The sequence below is a fragment of the Siniperca chuatsi genome, linkage group LG21, assembly GCF_020085105.1.
Source record: "Siniperca chuatsi isolate FFG_IHB_CAS linkage group LG21, ASM2008510v1, whole genome shotgun sequence".
Classification (NCBI taxonomy): domain Eukaryota; kingdom Metazoa; phylum Chordata; class Actinopteri; order Centrarchiformes; family Sinipercidae; genus Siniperca; species Siniperca chuatsi.
In genome coordinates, this window is record NC_058062.1 from 3,990,297 (window position 1) to 4,008,415 (window position 18,119).

General features: G+C 38.6%; 1 protein-coding gene across 1 annotated transcript in view; it reads right to left on the minus strand.

Moving 5' to 3' along the window:
* The window catches only part of si:ch73-281f12.4 (Ras-associating and dilute domain-containing protein-like), a 34,566-nt gene extending 23,649 nt beyond the window's left edge, over positions 1 to 10,917 (minus strand). The window contains exons 1-4 of the mRNA XM_044181719.1: positions 10,276 to 10,917; positions 8,163 to 8,489; positions 7,187 to 7,422; positions 4,147 to 4,475 (exon numbers count right to left, since the gene is read on the minus strand). Coding sequence (XP_044037654.1) covers positions 4,147 to 4,475; positions 7,187 to 7,422; positions 8,163 to 8,489; positions 10,276 to 10,403 — 1,020 coding nt within the window. The 5' untranslated portion in view covers positions 10,404 to 10,917. The remainder of the gene's footprint in view (positions 1 to 4,146; positions 4,476 to 7,186; positions 7,423 to 8,162; positions 8,490 to 10,275) is intronic.
* Positions 10,918 to 18,119: the final 7,202 nt, after the last annotated feature.

Below are 18,119 nucleotides of genomic sequence, written 5' to 3' on the forward strand. Positions count from 1 at the left end.
ACAATCACCAACTCTGGTTTGGTCGAAATAAATCCTTAATTCACCGAGTTACAGATATATAGCGCTCTCCTCAATCCTCAGTTTCACACGGAGAGACTCACAGGCACTAACATGCACACGCATGAGAGGCTGCGATGACAACACAGGCAGAGGAGTTGTGATGTCATTCAGGACGCCATTACTCCACTATATCTTTACATAGCACATAGTTGTTTGCTGCTATATTAACATTAAGAATCTCATATACAGAACCTTTAAACAATTAATCGATCAAAACAGTTGCGGATACATTTTCTGTCGATCGACTAATCGCTTCAGCGCAAGTTTAAACACATATTCTTGATGCAAACCCTGTTTCCAATTGAGAGTCAACGTGTAGGATGGGATTGATTTTCTTGTGTAACATTTTGGAAACGAACCAGCAGTGTGCGTGTGAACAGCAGCAGGGTCAGCTGGTGTACGAACAACCTGCACTGGCAGCGTGAGGCGAGACAGGAAAGGAAGGGCTTATGAGCGAGACGTCGGTGATGTCCGTGACCTCAGGGTCACCACGTTAAGACCATAAGTCAGGCGATGATACAGCATCATCTGTGCTGGTAAGAGCTGGGAGCCTTAATGTGTACGTAGTGCTACTACATAGTAGTAGTTATCTCCTACATACAAAAGGGGGTTAGAGAAGTTTCATACTTTCCAAACAGATATTAATTGCTACTTATACAACATACAACTGTTCTGCCATAAAGTCTACTACTTGATGCCTATAATGTTCAGTTTTTGTTGACACTGTCACAGAGGTGTTAATTAAATCATGTGTTTTAGAACTGAGGTCCCAGTTAGTGGTTTTGTTGTACTGGACCGCATTATATTCAGAGGTGTTTCTAATAGTCTGCCCCTCTCATGTATGTAGATAGGGGAGGACAAAAAATTACAAACACCTCTCAGTATAATGTAGTCCAGTACAACACCACCTTTAACTACGACCTCAGTAAAAAAACATATAATTTACACATTTCCAACAATGTCACCAAAAAACTGAACACATAAACTTTGTAAAGGTATAATTTATGGCTGAGCTGTTGTATTGAATTGTAATAGATTGTACAGGTGTACCTGATAAAGTGGACACTGAGTGACCATTCTGTCAGTGTGTCTAATGCTCGTTACTGCTATTACTGTTACACTCCAAGACATTTATCATATTTTATCTAGTAGTTATTTAAATGACTATTAAGACTATTAAAAGGCAGGTATTTGCTCATAAACCAAAGTATTGGAGAAATTCAGATTTTGACCTGATGATGGCGCTAGATGAAAAGTCAGAGGACAACCAAAGTCCTCAACCCATCCAATAACTGGAGATATTTCAGTCTGGACCAAAGTGGTGGACTGACCGAACGACATGACATTGCCATCTCTAGAGCCATGCTGCTAGCGATTGATTCTTTTTGTAATTTTTTAAGCTAAAATGCCAGACCTGGTTCCAGCTTCTCAAATATGAGGATTTGGTGCTTTTCTTTCATCAAGAAAATAATGAAATTAATCGTCGGCTACAGCCCTAATTAGTTTCGTTCCACCAGTCAAACTGGGAAGACACAGTTTCAATAACAAACTTTAATGGTCTTACATAAAGGCTTTCAGTTCCTGTTATATGACCACTGATATGCCTCGTTCCTTTGCTTTGGCTTTGGGTTGACCTATTGTTGCAGAGTAAGATTAGGCCTGCTGCAGCTCTTAGCCTGCTGTGGTGCTACCAGCATCCTGCACAGTCAGCAATCCCCACCAGCTGGGGGTTAAACAACACTGCGAGAAAGAGCTTCCTGTTTCTGGGAATGGGCCGCGCTAAAGCCACAGCCTGACTCTGGTTTGCTGTGAAAAATTAGCTGCGTAAATAACTAATTCAAACTGAGATGTGTGTTGGAGGTGATATATTTGAAACAGTTTTCAAATGAGGCACAGTTTAAAACCCTGATCAAGTATACTGGTATGTAGATTACAGCACACCAGTTGAAGTGCCCGCCTCCCACTGAGTTTGTTTATATACTGTAAGAATAGCTTCTCTGTAGTTTATCCTCCTCTACAGTGTGTCTTTAATCAGGGCTATCTTCTTGTTTTAAACGGGAGCAGGTTTCCTTCTGACTGTGTGGTGAACACTCTCTGTTCCTTGTCCTTTCATTGAGACATGATGAAAGACGACTCGTCCTGCGTGGACGTCAGCTTCAAGCGAAGAGTCACTTCGCACCACTGTAGTCCATTCTGAGAAATCCACAGTGAAGCTCTGAGTGTGTCCTTCCTCTCTGGCCTGTTATAACCACCTGTGTTACCAAAGCCCTACTCTCTGACTCTGGGATTTTATTCTTAACGTAAGATGTTCAATCCAACACTCTCATGTACTTGTTTAGCTTGTGTTTGCCTCCGCCTGCCTTCACACTGCCAACACACTTTCAAGGACCTCGTGAGGTCTTCACTGAGCCTATTATATACAATGGAGTCCTTCCTTCTTCAAGAACAAACTTTCCACGACACGACAACAATTGAATCTATAGATAGATCAGAAAAACTATTCATTTAAACTGCTGTGTGTATCATGCAACCAAAATGTATTATTACATTAATCATCAGGACTGTCCTTTGTTAAAGAAATTCTTAGTAGACCGTGACAGTCTTCTTATTAATCGTCACTCATTCATTAGTTGACTTACTTGTAAAATCTGTGAATACATTTCTCCAGTATAATTGCTCTTCTGCTAATAGATTAATGCAGAAGGATATATTAAATACTTGTATCTAGTGCCGTTTAGAGACCGGTGGATATTTGTAAATATTATTGCAATGAAAGTGATATCTCAATCCTTTTCCAGTAACAACTATTTACTCATACCTTATTTTCCATTAGACTAAAAAAGACTATTTGACTAAAAATGTCTTAGTCAAACAAAACTCAAACATCCGCTTACGCAACTCAAGAAATAAGACTACAACTACACTGAGCCGTCTTTAGTTGTTCTCATTTACACATTTTTCTGCTTCTGTTGTTAGACAACGAGTGTGAAACAGTGATTTAATCTCGGCTCATAAACACTACACATCAACCAGCAGTCATTCTCAAGCTGCGGTGCTGATAAAATCATTATTTTATGGTCAGGACGTCATCTGACCAAATCAGCATTACTACAGGATGACAACAGCTGTGTGATCGGCCATATTGACTATTAAAACGAGAGATCACAGAAAAGATTAGAGGTTAGCGACAGAAGCTACTTTCTTAACATTACTGCCACACAGCCCACCAATAGCTCAGTTTTCCTCTGACGAGACTAAACCAGCTTTTTGCACACTCTGAGACCGTTTTGCAAAAAAGGGCAGCATCCCGTGGTCCAAACACTGCATTTGACAATATGTGCCACCTGGTTGAATTTTGCATTTCTTCACAGTACAAAGAGAGCGATCCAGCTCCTGTTTTCTGCTGTTACGTTGAAAAGAAAAGGAAAAAAAAACAAAGATACATTTAGTAAAACGCAAAAGAGAAAACAAACAAGAAGCAACGAATCTTTAGCTAGCAAGCAACAGGGTTTATGGGATAAATAAGTCTTGATTCTGAGAAATATTGCTGGTATAAAAACATGCAGCTGGTCATGATGACCAAAGTCTTATCTGTGGAGCTGAAACGATTAACTCGATCGACAGAATACGAATCTGAAACTATTCTGATCATTGATTAATCATTTAAGTCATTTTTTTGGCAAATGTGCCAAAAACTTAATGGTTCCAGCTTCTCAAATGTGAATATTTGTTGGTGTTCTTGATCTTCTATTATAGTTAATTGAATATTTTGGAGTTTTGGACTGTTGGTCAGACAAAACACGACATCTGAAGACGTCCCTTGGTAAAATTGTGACATACATTTTTCACTATTTTCTGACATTTTTATTGACCAAATGATTAATCAATTAATCAAGAAAATAATAATCAAAAGAAATGATAATGAATGTAATCATTAGTTGCAGCTTTACTTACTAATTACACCAGTTTACCAATTAATTTGACAATTATACATCAGTGTTTAAAATGTTGCATTATCCACTTTAAGCCCATTATCACATAAGCTAACTAATAATCAGGCAGCGCTTCCCTTCGTCTCCCTCTCACCTGTCTGTGGCTGTAGCCCTGCAGCAGGAGGAAGTACGGGAACTCAAAGGGCGGGTGAATGGAGTACTGGGTGGTGTTGTCGTCGCTGCTCTCTGTCTCCTCCTTCTCCATGCCGAGCCGCAGGACCTCCTTGTCAGCCTCGGCCTCTGGATCCTCTCTGAGCGCGCTCTGCCGGACCCGGCTGGCCTCCTTCCCCATCGCAGACAGATCCATCTCACTCAAACTTCTCCAGATCCCGAGTCCGTCCACGTCCTCCCCGCTGCCGTCCACAAACAGCGAGGTCACTCTGGAGCGGCTCTTCTGCAGCTTACGAGCCTGAGCATTGATGCCTGGATTGACAAGAAGACAGCGTGGTAAGGAAATGAACTGAGTAGTGTCGTAACAAACCTAATAAACATGTTACTATTTACAATATGAAAAACTAACTGTTGCATGTTCATGATAATAAAGTAAACAACTGATGTCTGGATGTCAAAAACACACAGGAAAGACCACTTATAGTCAAAGATGTAGACAAAATATACGATAAAAAACATTTCTGTGGATTCACACTTTAATTACTTAATTTTGACTTTACTGTCAATAAGTCACACCTCATCCTTCACATGTCAAGAGACACAAAATCAAAGAAAAAACATAAACCAATGTACCCTTGAACAGAAGCTAACAATTCAGCATCACCCTCCACATTTAGATAAAAATACAACTCCTCACAACTTAAAATTTTCCAAATATGAAATAAAAGGAGCCTAAAAGCCTTTAAAAAAATTAACCCACAGTTTTGCCTCTAGAGCGAATTTCTCTAATGGTAAAAATTGTGATAATCGATCGAGGAATAACTTAAATGTCGGAGGATCCAAGATAACACAACACATTTATTTGCAAAGTAATTCATTATAATTAGTACCTTGTATTTTCTATTATCTAGAAAGAGAAAGAGCATTTGGAAGATACAGACAAGGATTAATATTAACCTCAATATTTAACATTGATTCAGTGAAAGCATGAATAGCTTTTCAAAAACTACTTAATTTTTACATCGCCACAAAAGATGCAGAAATATTCTTTCTTTGCTTTTGCATCTTGGACAGTTTGGAGAATTATCTTTCGAGATCTTATGAATCCTTACTGGAGTAAGATCAAATGTAAAAATACATTTAACATTTGCCTCTTTGGTTTTGCTGCTCGTAAATAAAAAAATTATTCTGTTGCAATTAGAGGGCTATGTATCGTTATCATAGCCATGCCTACAGTACAGGTAGGTCATTTCCCCAGATTTTTTAACAAGGAGGTAAACAGAAGAAGCACAACAATTGGACAAAATGATGTTTTAAAGTGAAACCTATTTAGCATAAACAAAGAATTAACAATGACTGAAATCCCCCCTCGAAATCACTCTGGTCAATCAAACAGACTCCAAGAGAACGGTTCACTGCATTGGCACCAATTCAAATGAAACAACCAGAGGAAAGAGAGGAAATGTGCGGGGGAAAGTGAGATGTGACCACCTCTATCTGATACCAACAGCCGCTCTGTCGGCCTGACGTAACACAAACACTATTCAGCTCATTTGGAGCCATTAAGCACCGTGGAATGTCCACAGAGTCCCGGCTTCACACCCGCAGCTCCGCCGCTCTTATCAGCTGTGGAAATGGGTGTTTTCCACATTGTGGTGACAGACTGGGCTCAGTGCCCAAAAAGCTCATACTGTAGCGGTAAAGGGCAGCTTGCCCCGGCCAGTGAGGGGAGAGGAGGGTGGATCACACATGAGAGGACCATGAGAACTAGGGTTTGACTGATATTGACCAATATTGATATTTCAGGCTGCAGTCACTAGATGCTGATTTACTTCCAATTTGAACATTTTTATGACATAAAATTTAAGTTTACAATGTTTGCTCAATAATTGTATTCTTCTGATGGTGGGAAACCCTCTGAAACAGCATTGAGACAATATATGGAATTCATTTAAAGCAAAGATGGCACTCACATATCTGTACAGTAAATATGTAGCCAGCAGCCAGTTAGCTTAGCTTAGCATAAAGACTGGAAACAGGGGGAAACAGCTAGCCTGGCTCTGTCCAAAGGTAACAACCTACCAGCATATAAAAAGCTCACTAATTAACATGTTATATCTCGTTTGTTTAATCTGCACAAAATCCGAAGTGTAAAAACAATTCGGGGGAGATACATGTGCCAGACTATTTATATAGCGCCAACTCATAACAGAAGTATCTCATTGCACTTTTCATATAAAGCAGGTCTAGACTGTACTTTTTATAATATTAATCACAGAGACCCAACAATCCCTCCACTCCTAGTGTAAATGCAGAATTAACTCTCAAAAACTTGCAGAATATGCAACAGAAATCTAATTTTAAGGTTTTATCCTGTTTATCCAAAGCTGCGATCCGGAGGAATCTCCAACACATCAGTAGTACCAAGAATAATACTAATTAAAAAACCAGTATCGGCGAAGCAGCATATTGGTCTAACGCAGGGAGAACCACAACAAACTCGTACCAAAGTCAACAGTCCTGCACAGTCCCCACTGTGCAGGAAGTGCGCTCCGATAGAAAGAATAACACAGCAGTGAGTGAGTGGCAGCTACAGGCCCAGTGGAAAGAGCTGCGCAGTGCCTTGATGTTTCACAGGGGCCTAATGGGCCCTTGCAATAAAACAAAGATAAGAGTGGGGCCACACTGACCTCCTCTAACCCTCACTGCAGCTTTTGTTTCCTCCTGACCTCTCTCACATGCCTACCATCTCCCCTGTTCTAGCTGGTGATAAGCTGGACAATGTAGACTGTTAGCCTGCAATAAGAGACAAGGATAAAGGCTCCCCATGCCACCGCAACAGAGACTGAGTGACTGATTAGCCAGGCGTAAGGATGTTAGTGTCACTGAGTTGTATCTACGTCACTAAAAACGTCACTAAAAATGGTTAGATGTGTGCCTTTTAAAGACAGTAGGCACAATCTTTGGTCTCTGAAGAAGACAAGGGACAAAATCTAAACATATGAAGGTGTTGACATGTATACCTGCTGTGACTGTGTCTCTGTCTTTTAAACTCTGCTCTTCAACGCTCGCTCTCAGCTGAATTTCAAAACGCCTGGAGAAGCCTTCCTTGGGTTTCCAAAGTGACTGCAGCATGAGGGGCTTCTCGTTGTCTCCCACCACCCGGAAACACTCCCTCTTCCACTGGTTATCTGCGCCTGTCTTGCCAATCACATCACAGAGCACGTAGTCGTTGGCGTCTTCTTTTTCTAGGCAGTACCTGAATAACAAAGGTAGAAATTTAGACAAGAGGACCACAGGGGGGTAGTGGATGTTAAACCCTCAGGAAATGAGTTAACCCACTGTTTTTAGGTCAGCATAACTATTGATACAACAATCTGGAGGCCGTACTTTTCTAGGGATGGCAGTGTCAGTCTGTCAGCCACTTTGGTCCAGACTGAAATATCTAACTATAAAATTGATGGGAATCAAATTTGGTTCAGACCTTCATGTTCTCCTCAGGATGAATTGTAATCACTTTAACTTTTCATACTAGCACCATCATCAGGTCAAAGTTTTAATTTGTCCAATACTTTGGTTTATGACTTAAAACCTGCAAAACTAATGACATTCCCATCAGCATCAGTTTGTGTTAATTGCTAATTATCAAATATTAGCATGCAAACATGCTAAACTAAGATGGTAAATACGGTAAGCATAACATTAGCATGTTAGCATGTTGTCATTGATAAATGTCTTTAATGATTCCCCTATTAACACTACACCACCATTTGTTTAAACGCTACACCGCTGGTACTGTAAATATCTAATAAGGAGCATCACAAAAAAGTCAAATCACCTCAAAAATCTGGTTCTGAATACATTTGAGGTATGAAATAGGCCGTTGCAGAAGCATGCTAAGCAAGCTAAAACTGAGGCCGTAAGATGGAGTCTGGCTAACATGTTTTATCTCAGATCTAAAACATGACACACACACACCAGTTTAAGGGAACCCCTCACCTCTCCAAGGCCTCCTTCACCAGTTCCTTTGCACTGGACTGTGTGGTGGCCAGCACGCTCTTATAGTTGGTCCCCTGACAGATGTCGCTGCCGAAGATCTTCAGGATGCCGGGGACAGACATTTGACTGGACAGCTCTGCCGGGTCGTCTGCAGCCTGGAGGTCACCGCTGCCCAGCGCCTGGCCGCGGCGTCCACCGTCCCGCAGGTTGGGGCTGTGGCTGAAAACAGTTGAAAGCCTGTTATTGTGGCGGCGGATTTTGCTCTTGGCTGGCTGCCGGACACCCACGCTCTCTGTGGAGCGGACGGTGCTGTCCGAGTTGTTGGACCTGAGAGGGAACAGAGGAGAAGACAGTGAGATAACGTACCATGTGAAGTGCCAGGCCTTCAATATATAACCAGTCATTCTGCATATGTACCAATAAGCGGCTTTTTTATATCCAGACAGGTCAAACTCTTTCTGAAATAGTCAAGCACAGTGTCTGACTCTACACAGTGATTTATGGGTAAATAAAAAGGTGAGCTAAACTATGACCTCCAATCTGATCATCACAAGGATCACAAACACCTACAGACACAGATATCGGTAACTTTTTCTAGTACTATTTAATTTATATATAATAATCTTTCCGTTTAACATTGTAATATATCTCGCATGGGTTTTCTACTACTTAAAATATTAATTTAGGTACTAAATATATATGTCAAAGGTGGAAAATTATTTCTTTGGTGGGTAAACTGGGTTTAAGTGGGTGGGTTTATCTCTACTTATGCCAATAAGGCAAAGACGAAGTGGTTAATGAACTCTATATAAGCTGTAGTGTAATGAAATAATTAGTGACATAAATCCAATAATGAAAAACAAAACACAAAATACTCCTGAAATAAAATAAGAATGACATCAATAATGTATTTTTCTCCAGATATTTAGTTTCTTTTATAACTTTTGTATTACATGCATGTATGGTGCATATCATGACAGCTACTTTCAATCTTAAGTTACCAAGTTACATTAAAGGTGGTCAAAAAAATTATTAATTTTGCAAATGTGGTGTTTTGCTTTTGGAGCTTGTGATAACACACAGATAATGTTATTTATATAAAGGAGACTTTCCCCCATTTAGCATTTCTAAGCATTTAATAAATGTTTTTTTTTTGTACACATTATAATGTAGTTATCAGGGATATAAGTGTTTATTAATGTATTTATTAACAACTGTATCAACTGTATCTCCTCCTGTAATGCTGGTGTATAAACAGATGAATGACAATATAGCAAAACACAGTTTATACACTAGCATCCACTTATGGGTGACTTACAGGAGGAGGAACACAGTTGTAATAATTTCAATTATGTCTTCATGGGAGAGGTTATACTTACTGACAAATACTGCACTTTAATAAACACTTACAAATGTCCCAATATTTGAGTACAATAACATTACAGTGCGCTTTAAACCATTTGTTAATGTTTATATAGTGCTTAGAAATGCTAAATAGGAGGGTTAAAGTAAAGTGTTACCACTATGGCAGTGGTGGAAAGTAACTAAGTACATTTACTCAAGTATTGTACTTAAGTACAACGTTCAGGCACTTTTACTTTACTACAGTGTTTCAGTTTTATGCCACTTTATACTTCTACTTCAGTACATTTCAGAGGGAAATATTGTACTTTTCACTCCACTACATTTACCTGGCAGCTGCAGTTACTAGTTACTTTGCAGATTACATGTTTACAAACAAAACACATGATCAATTTATAAAATATGATACTGAGCTATAGATTAAACTATCCAACAGTATATAAAGGAGTTAAAATGTGCTCCAGCTGTAACATTAAAATGCTGCTTACGTGTTAAAGCATCAGTAATAATATTCCAATAATATGATATATATAATAATATATATATAATAATATGATATATATAATGAAATGGACCATTCTGGCCAACAAGTACTTGAATACTTTAAGTACATTTTGCTGTTATTACTTTTGTACTTTTACTTGAATGAAATCTTGAATGTAAGATGTATTTTTACAGAAGGGCTACTTTTACTTAAGTAAAAGATATGAGCACTTCTGCCACCTCTGCACTAAGTTACAGAAAGACTTACTGGACAGATCCATTGCTGGGTTTCCTCCCCAGTTTGGCCAGGCGCTTCTTTGGAGAGCGGATCAGTAAACCCACAGGGAAGTTTAGGGCTTGTTTATTTACGTGGCTGCTTCTCTCCTCCGAAATCATTATTGTTTCCAATTCACGTAAACGAAACAAAACTACTATTACAGTTTAGATTATCTGAATATAGCATTATCCGCCGCTAGCTAGCTTAGGTGATGAAAACTTGTCAGGATGAGAATAGTCCACTTCCAACTCCCCCCAAAAAAAAATCAAAAATCACAAAAAGGTGTGTAAATACTCCAGCTGTGTATATGTATCCATTAGACAAAAGTTGTGGAAGTTATTTAAAATGTTAGCTTGATAATGAGATGAACTAACGTTACATTCCCACACACTTTAGAAGAGAGCGCCGGTAGCTTCAAACTTCAAAAAAATCAGTTTTCTTGAAGACAAAATCCAAACTGACGTGAATGTTGAGCAGAAGAAAAAGAAGCGGAGACATTTTCACACATCGTTTGTCCATTTCTGAGTGGAAACAGTTGGGGAAAAAACGAGTCTAGAGGACAGCCCGGTCCATAATAACAACCGTAGGATCCGTTAACTCCGTCTGGGAGTGTGGGAGCGGAGCGACTGAGGAGAGAACCTGCCGCTGCTGGAGACACGAGCTGCACGTGACGTCACTGCAGCGTCACGCGCATGGTCCGCGAGGAGGCGGGACAAATCTCACACACACATACACACACGAGCACACACGGGGGGACCCAAGCCTTTGTGGAGTCCTACTCCTTTAAATGTTTAATTAAGTGAAATATGAACATATATGAAATGTGAACGTGTATGTAAATATGTCCAGGAGTGGAAAGCTGTATTCATCTTTTTTTTTTAATACTGCAGGCCAAAAGTTTTAAAGCTGGGTTATGCTCTAAAATAACTGCCTTGCACAACTTGTTTTTTGACCACTTCGGAAGGCAAAAGTGTTCATAGTTGTAAGTCCACACCATAGACTATATAATGCCTATATAAAGATGGACGACATGACAGCTCCCCAAACGGGAAGCCAAAACATCTCGATCGCCCCCTGGTGGCTGGCTGCAGTATAGGGCCTTAAACCCCGCCCCCTCCATGTTAGTGGATGGGACGTGAGCCAAACTAAAAAATCAAAGTACACGTCAAATAAATTTTTTTCCAAAGATGATTTCTGTCATTTTAGGTAGTTCTGATAACGCTGATGTATGTTCAAGTGTTAGTTATTTGATGCTATAAAAAGGGGGATTCACTTCATGATTAACAGCTGAGGACGTCTCGTGATTGAGTCGGTTGGGTGTGTGGGCGGGACCTCGATACAGTGGCTAACAACCCCGATCACTACTGCGCGGACTCTGGCTACAAATGACGTCACCAGCGCAAGATGGCAGCCCCCGTATCTGGGCTTAATTTTTGTACAGCGGGAGGAAGTGGAGACGTGGCGTCTATCTTTATATACAGTCTATGGTCCACACTGTAAGGCGGAGTGAAAAGCCAGCCGTCATAGAGAGGGGGGAGATGCAATATCGTTTAAATATGGGGATAACAATGCACATGTTCAGTCAGTCTCTCCTGGAGGACATGCTTTGGACACGTTTGTTCACGTGAGAAATGACGAAGAAAGAAGAAAGAAAAGAGAGCTTGAGAGAGAAGTTCAGACATTGCAGACTGTCCAAATCACTGTGTGAATGTTGGATCGTTGCTTTACAGAAAGTTACAGAAATGGTCAAACACACCCCTACTACTATTTAGTCCTGAAAAGGTCATATACCTACAGTGGACTTTTTTTTGCTGAGAGGATGGTGAGACTCAACCATACAGTGTGCAGTGATACCAAAACTGGGATTTAAAAGAGGCTGAAGAGCTCCAGAATTGGTGATAATTCTCTTCACTTTGTCACTAACCCTTTCACATTACACGTAGAGATACAATTTAGTGGTAATACAAAACAATGTTGCTTTAAATTTCACACATTTTTTTGTTTAGTAATACCATGCAGGGTTAACACCTGAGGCTGCATATCACAATGTCACCTACTGTCATCTTGGCCTTTACTGGAGGATGAGTGAGAAGGCTTAGGTGAGGATTAGTTCAGCTCTTGTGTGTTAACAAAAATTCATATAATAAATCCTGGTGATTACTGGATGGACACAGCCCGAAACAAAACAGAAAAAGAAAACAGGGAAAAAATGGAAAGGGGAAATGGTGATGGATAAAAACAGACGTCAGTGAGGATCTTTTCACCGCTCAGTTATTTGTGGTTGTATCCTTGTTCTTCATTACTGATTAAGCAATCATTATTGGTAAGATAGTAGTAAGAGAACAAAAAGTAGTCAAGCAACAGCAGAGCTAGTAGTAGTAGTAGTTGGGTAGAAGTAGTATTAGCAGAAGGAGAAATAGTATTAGTAATTGTGTGTTCATATGCAGCAGAAACATGAAGCTACAATGTTATTTCTATACCGAAAAGAAACAAAATATAATTTCTGTTGTTGCACAATATTAAAGTTTTTACATTGAAACTGTCTCTTAAACAACTCTAACTGGCTGCTTCACCTGTATTAGAAATATAACAAAGGGGATGGTGCTTTGTGTTCATTTTCATTGTACTTTTACACAACTTTTGAAGACTGAAAATTCTGCATCAAATTGGAAAAGTTTTTGGTCTACCGCTGCTTTATTAACTCCGCCAAGGAGGTCATGTTTTCAGTCCTGGTTGTTAGTTAGCAGGTTGTCTCAAAAACTTTTTTACAGATTTTACTGAAATGTAGTGGAAAGTTAGGTCATGTGTCAAGCGACAAATGTTTAATTTTTAGGATTTTTAGAAAATATTTCTTATTGTGGCATGCATTTGGAAGAAAAAAGAAATTGTGATTTTCCATCACTTTGGGTTTTTTATCAATGTGCACATTAAACATTTCTTAATATTTTCTATTATTACTATAAAACAATAATCTACTAACTGAAACCCTGGCAGAAGTATGGGAATATGTGGCATGAATGATTTTTACTTTTATTTATTTGTTTGTATTTTTTTCTTTAGTAGTGTTAATGTTGTATTTGCCTTTTGCCAAAAATAAAATAGGTTAACTCTACAGAAAGAGTTGCAGAGTGGATCACAAGATGCAAATTTCACATAAAGTGAAGAAGATAAAGGAAATAAAATGTGACAAAATGATATTGTAAGTACTGTTTAATATATTACATTGTTCATACATAAAACAGCCCCATAACGCTGTGTACAACCCTGTAATAGACAATAAACCCTGAAGCTCCAATCCTTCAGCTAAGGCTAATCTGTGCATGTGTGCATCAAGAGCTCCATCTAGTGGTGTAAAAGTTGAACTGTCACACAGCTGCAACACAGCATCTCATTACATCAACAGGAACATTGTTACACTGTAATGTATGATGCACACTAACATCTGTGCAGCAGCAGATGTGAATTGCTGACATTTTCACAGCTCTCTTTTTAATAATATTCTAAAATATAACACTGCACTGATGTTAATAATAACAGGAAAATGTGTATTACATTAATGTGTAAATGTGTAAAAGATTTATTGCGCCATCATCTGTCGGGGCGGAAAATAACAAAGTGCTCACAAAGACAGCACACTTCATTTCACAGATTTTCTCTCTAAAGAATTATATGTTTAAGCTACCCAGCAGTAAGTGAAGGCAGCATCTGGACCATGTTCATACTCACAGTGGTGGACGAAGTACTCAGATCTTTTACTGAAGTAAAAGTAGCAATACCACAATATAAATATACTCTGTTACAAGTAAGTCCTTCCTTAAGTAAAAGTACAGAAGTATTAGCATCAAAGTACCAAAAGTAAAAGTACTCATTATGCAGAATGGCCCATTTCAGAATAATATACATTACTGGATTATAATTAGTGATACATTAATGTGTAAGCATCATTAATGGTACTGCTGGTAAAGGTGGAGCTAATTTCAGCTACTTTATGCACTGCTGGGTATCTTAATCTATAATAATACATCATTATTTATTAATTGATTTATATTTTGTATTACTAATCTGAATCCGCAAAGTAATTAGTAACTAATGTTGTCAACAAAGTACAATAATGGCTTCCAAAATGTAGGATATAAGTATAAAGTAGCAAAATGGAAATACTGAAGTAAAGTACAAGTACCTCAAAAAAGTACAGTACTTGAGTAAACTTACTTAGTTACATTCCACCACTGCAGACTGAAATCACATGCCAACACGTCAATAATTTAACATTTGATATTTGTTTTTAATCTAACTTGTAATGCCGTGTTGGTATCAACAGTTTTTGAGTTTTGAGTATTTTTTATACCACTTTCACATACATATCATTATACCCATGTGTACTGTACATTATCACCATACCATTATCACCCTACTGAATATATCTGACCTACAGTGTATACACTGTATTCATATCATACCTCCAGCAGTCTATCCTCTGCATAATGTCCGCTATTAGCATTACTTTATACTTATACCTGCACTGCCTACTGTAACTGCTGCACATGCTTAGCATATCCATATCTACCCCTCACTGTTATTTATATATACCTTTATACATATGCAGATTACTCTGCACTTTACTGCTTTTTGCACTTGTGGTTAGATGCTAAACTGCAAGTTGTTGTCTCAGTACTTGTACTTGTGCAATGGCAATAAAGTTGAATCTAATCTAATTATGATATGTTTATGCATTAACTGTTGACCACAACTAACACCTGCAGTACTTCTTTACAAATCTAATCTCTCTCTCTCTCTCACACACACACACACACATACAAACACACATACTCCGCCTGTGTAGTTTTTCTGTGGTATTGAGTAACAGGGTGAGAGGCGGATGTGAGTGAACTCCACCTGCAGCTGCTGTGCACAGAAAGCGCTTTGAAGACGATGAAGATTCAGGTCAGACATACATCTTTACACTTTTCTGCAAACGGCCTGTTCCTGCTCCGTGACTGCACTGACACCATGCTGACTGCACTTCAGTATCCATTCAGTCTGGTTATTTACCTGTACTGAACACCTATCAGACATGTTACATTACATGCTACAGACTTTTTAGGAATGAATGGATCTTGCTTACTGAAGAAAAATAGATAGAAATGTAAATGAGGACACTGCATGTTGTCATTTTGATGAATTTAATGTCATTATTATCATTGTATTATCAAATTTAACAACAGCACAAAAATCCACCATATTTTTTACATCAGGATATAAAGGTACTTTGGTGTTTTATGGGATGAAAATGACATTAGGCCAGACATATGGGACATAGTTAAATACTGTTTAAAATCTATTATTGGCGATGGTTACACCGTATTCCTCAAATTTGTTTGATACATTTCTGAAATTCATCTAGAGAAAAACTTAATTTCTACATGCAATTAAGTAATTTGATCCTGCTCACTTATAACCCAAATTCAATTCAATTTTATTTTATTTATATAGCGCCAATTCACAACAGAAGTTATCTCATTGCACTTTTCCTATAGAGCAGGTCTAGACCGTACTCTTTATAATATTTACAGAGACCCAACAAATCCCACCATGAGCAAGCATTTGGCAACAGTGGCAAGAAAAAACTTCCTTTAAGAGGCAGAAACCTCGAGCAGAACCAGACTCAATGGTGGGCGGCCATCAGCAGCTGCCATGTTAAGTTTTGAGAGAGAGAGAGAGAGAGAGAGAGAGAGAGAGAGAGAGGGGAGAGGAAAGCACAATGCAAATACAACCTAGGATTTTAAAAATAGTAATAATGTAATGGTAGTGGTAACATTAATATTAATAAAATAATAATAATAATAGGAATGACAGTCATAGGAATAATAATGACAGTATTAGTAACAGAGCCAATGACAACAACTGTAGTAGCAGTTGTCGAACAGGAACACGGGGGCAGCAGGTGGCCCACAACCACAGATCCAGACTCTGCAGCTCCGGAGGCAGAAATACCTGCTGAAAGCGACAGGAGGAGAGAGGAGAGAAACGAGAAAGCACAGAACTACAGGAGAGAGAAGATGTCGAGTTAGTAACATGCAGTAATGGGATAAAAATGCATACAGATGGAGAGGGAGAGGAGGAGAGAGGAAAGAGGTGCATCATGGGAAGTCTCCCGGCAGTCTAAGCCTATAGCAGCATAACTAAGGGATGGTTCAGGACTCACCTGAGCCAGTCCTAACTATAAGCTTTATCAAAGAGGAAAGTCTTAAGCCTACTCTTAAATGTGGAGATGGTGTCTGCCTCCTGAACCCAAACCGGGACCTGATTCCACAGGAGAGGAGCTTGATAACTGAACATAACTAAACTGAACAAATGTGCTTGTTTCCCCAGGATGCTGAACTGTGACAGTTTTAACAAAAGACATTTTGTTATCAAAGGTTTTTTTTCTTACTGATTCACATGTTACGTTGACTTGTAGACAGTTTGATTATAGCAGAGTGAAGCAATACTCATTGACTCTACACAGCATTTCCATGAAGCAACCAAGCACTCAAAGTAATGAGTTTTTCTGTACAATAACACTCCATCAAGATAAGGTTCATAGATGGGTGCCAAAATGTCAACGCTGCCATGTATTATGATAACAATGCTGCAATTTAACTGTGTGAAAGATATATAACGATATAAATCATATTATATCTGCAAGAAATGAATATGTAAGCACAAAGCAGCCATTTTGTTTACACATGCAATAAATGCACAACATTAAACTGTTATTTTTCTTTGCAGCATGATGAAAAGCTTCTCTACAAATGGGATTCCTCAAATTGAACTTCACTGACTCAGTATGTCGCAGGTGGTTGGGCTTGTAATACAGATAAATATACAGTATATACATACATACATACATACATACATACATACATACATACATACATAAGGCCTTTGTCATTTCAGTTTATATCTTACTTGGGTGGTGCATATTACCACAAATGAATACATTTGCAATTAATCAAATTACTACAGAAAATCAAAAAGTGAACCTGGTGCCAGTTGCCCACTTTACTCAGCTGCTAAATCAGCCATGCATCCCTTTATTGTTATTTATGTACAGTACGTTAGGTCTCACAGGTACCTGTGTTTTGCATGTGTTAACCGAGATCATATAAACTTTACACAACTGCTAATTATTTTGGAAAGGATGCTGTTGTGGAATTGTTTTTCCAATTATCCAGGCAGCCAGTGGTTTCCGTCCATTTGAAATTGATTGATGATAAAACAGACTTTTCAATAGAATGTGTACTTGATCACCATAAAACAATAATGTAACTTTCACAAAAATATAGCGCACATGGATTTCAATGTGTTTTTTCTACATACAGCTACTTCCCTGACCTTGCTGTTATCTTTACTGAATGATGCAACAACATCCTCTTTGTTCTGCAAAGATGGCCGAGATACAGACATTCACGTTCTCACTCCACAAGCTTTATAAACCTCCTTCCCTGATGAATAAACAGACCAGACTTACATTTTTTCTTCTCTGCATTAAATGGGTTTATTATTTCTTCGATAGATTACAAATCTCAAGCAAGTTTCAAATCTCTGCAATATTATTTTCAAGGTGTATTGAAGCCTTTAAAGACTAATACCGAAATAAATAGGTGAGTAAGTCTAACTTGCAAATCAAAAGGCATGTTAACTGTGTTTCGGTAAGTTTAGCATAACTATTTAAAAAAGACATAACAAGGTCACAGTGTAAAGCTGAGTTCAGTCACAGTAGCTTTATTTGTATCAATCCAGCTGGGAACTACAATAAGCTTGTTAAATGTACCTTATTCATTAGTTTGACT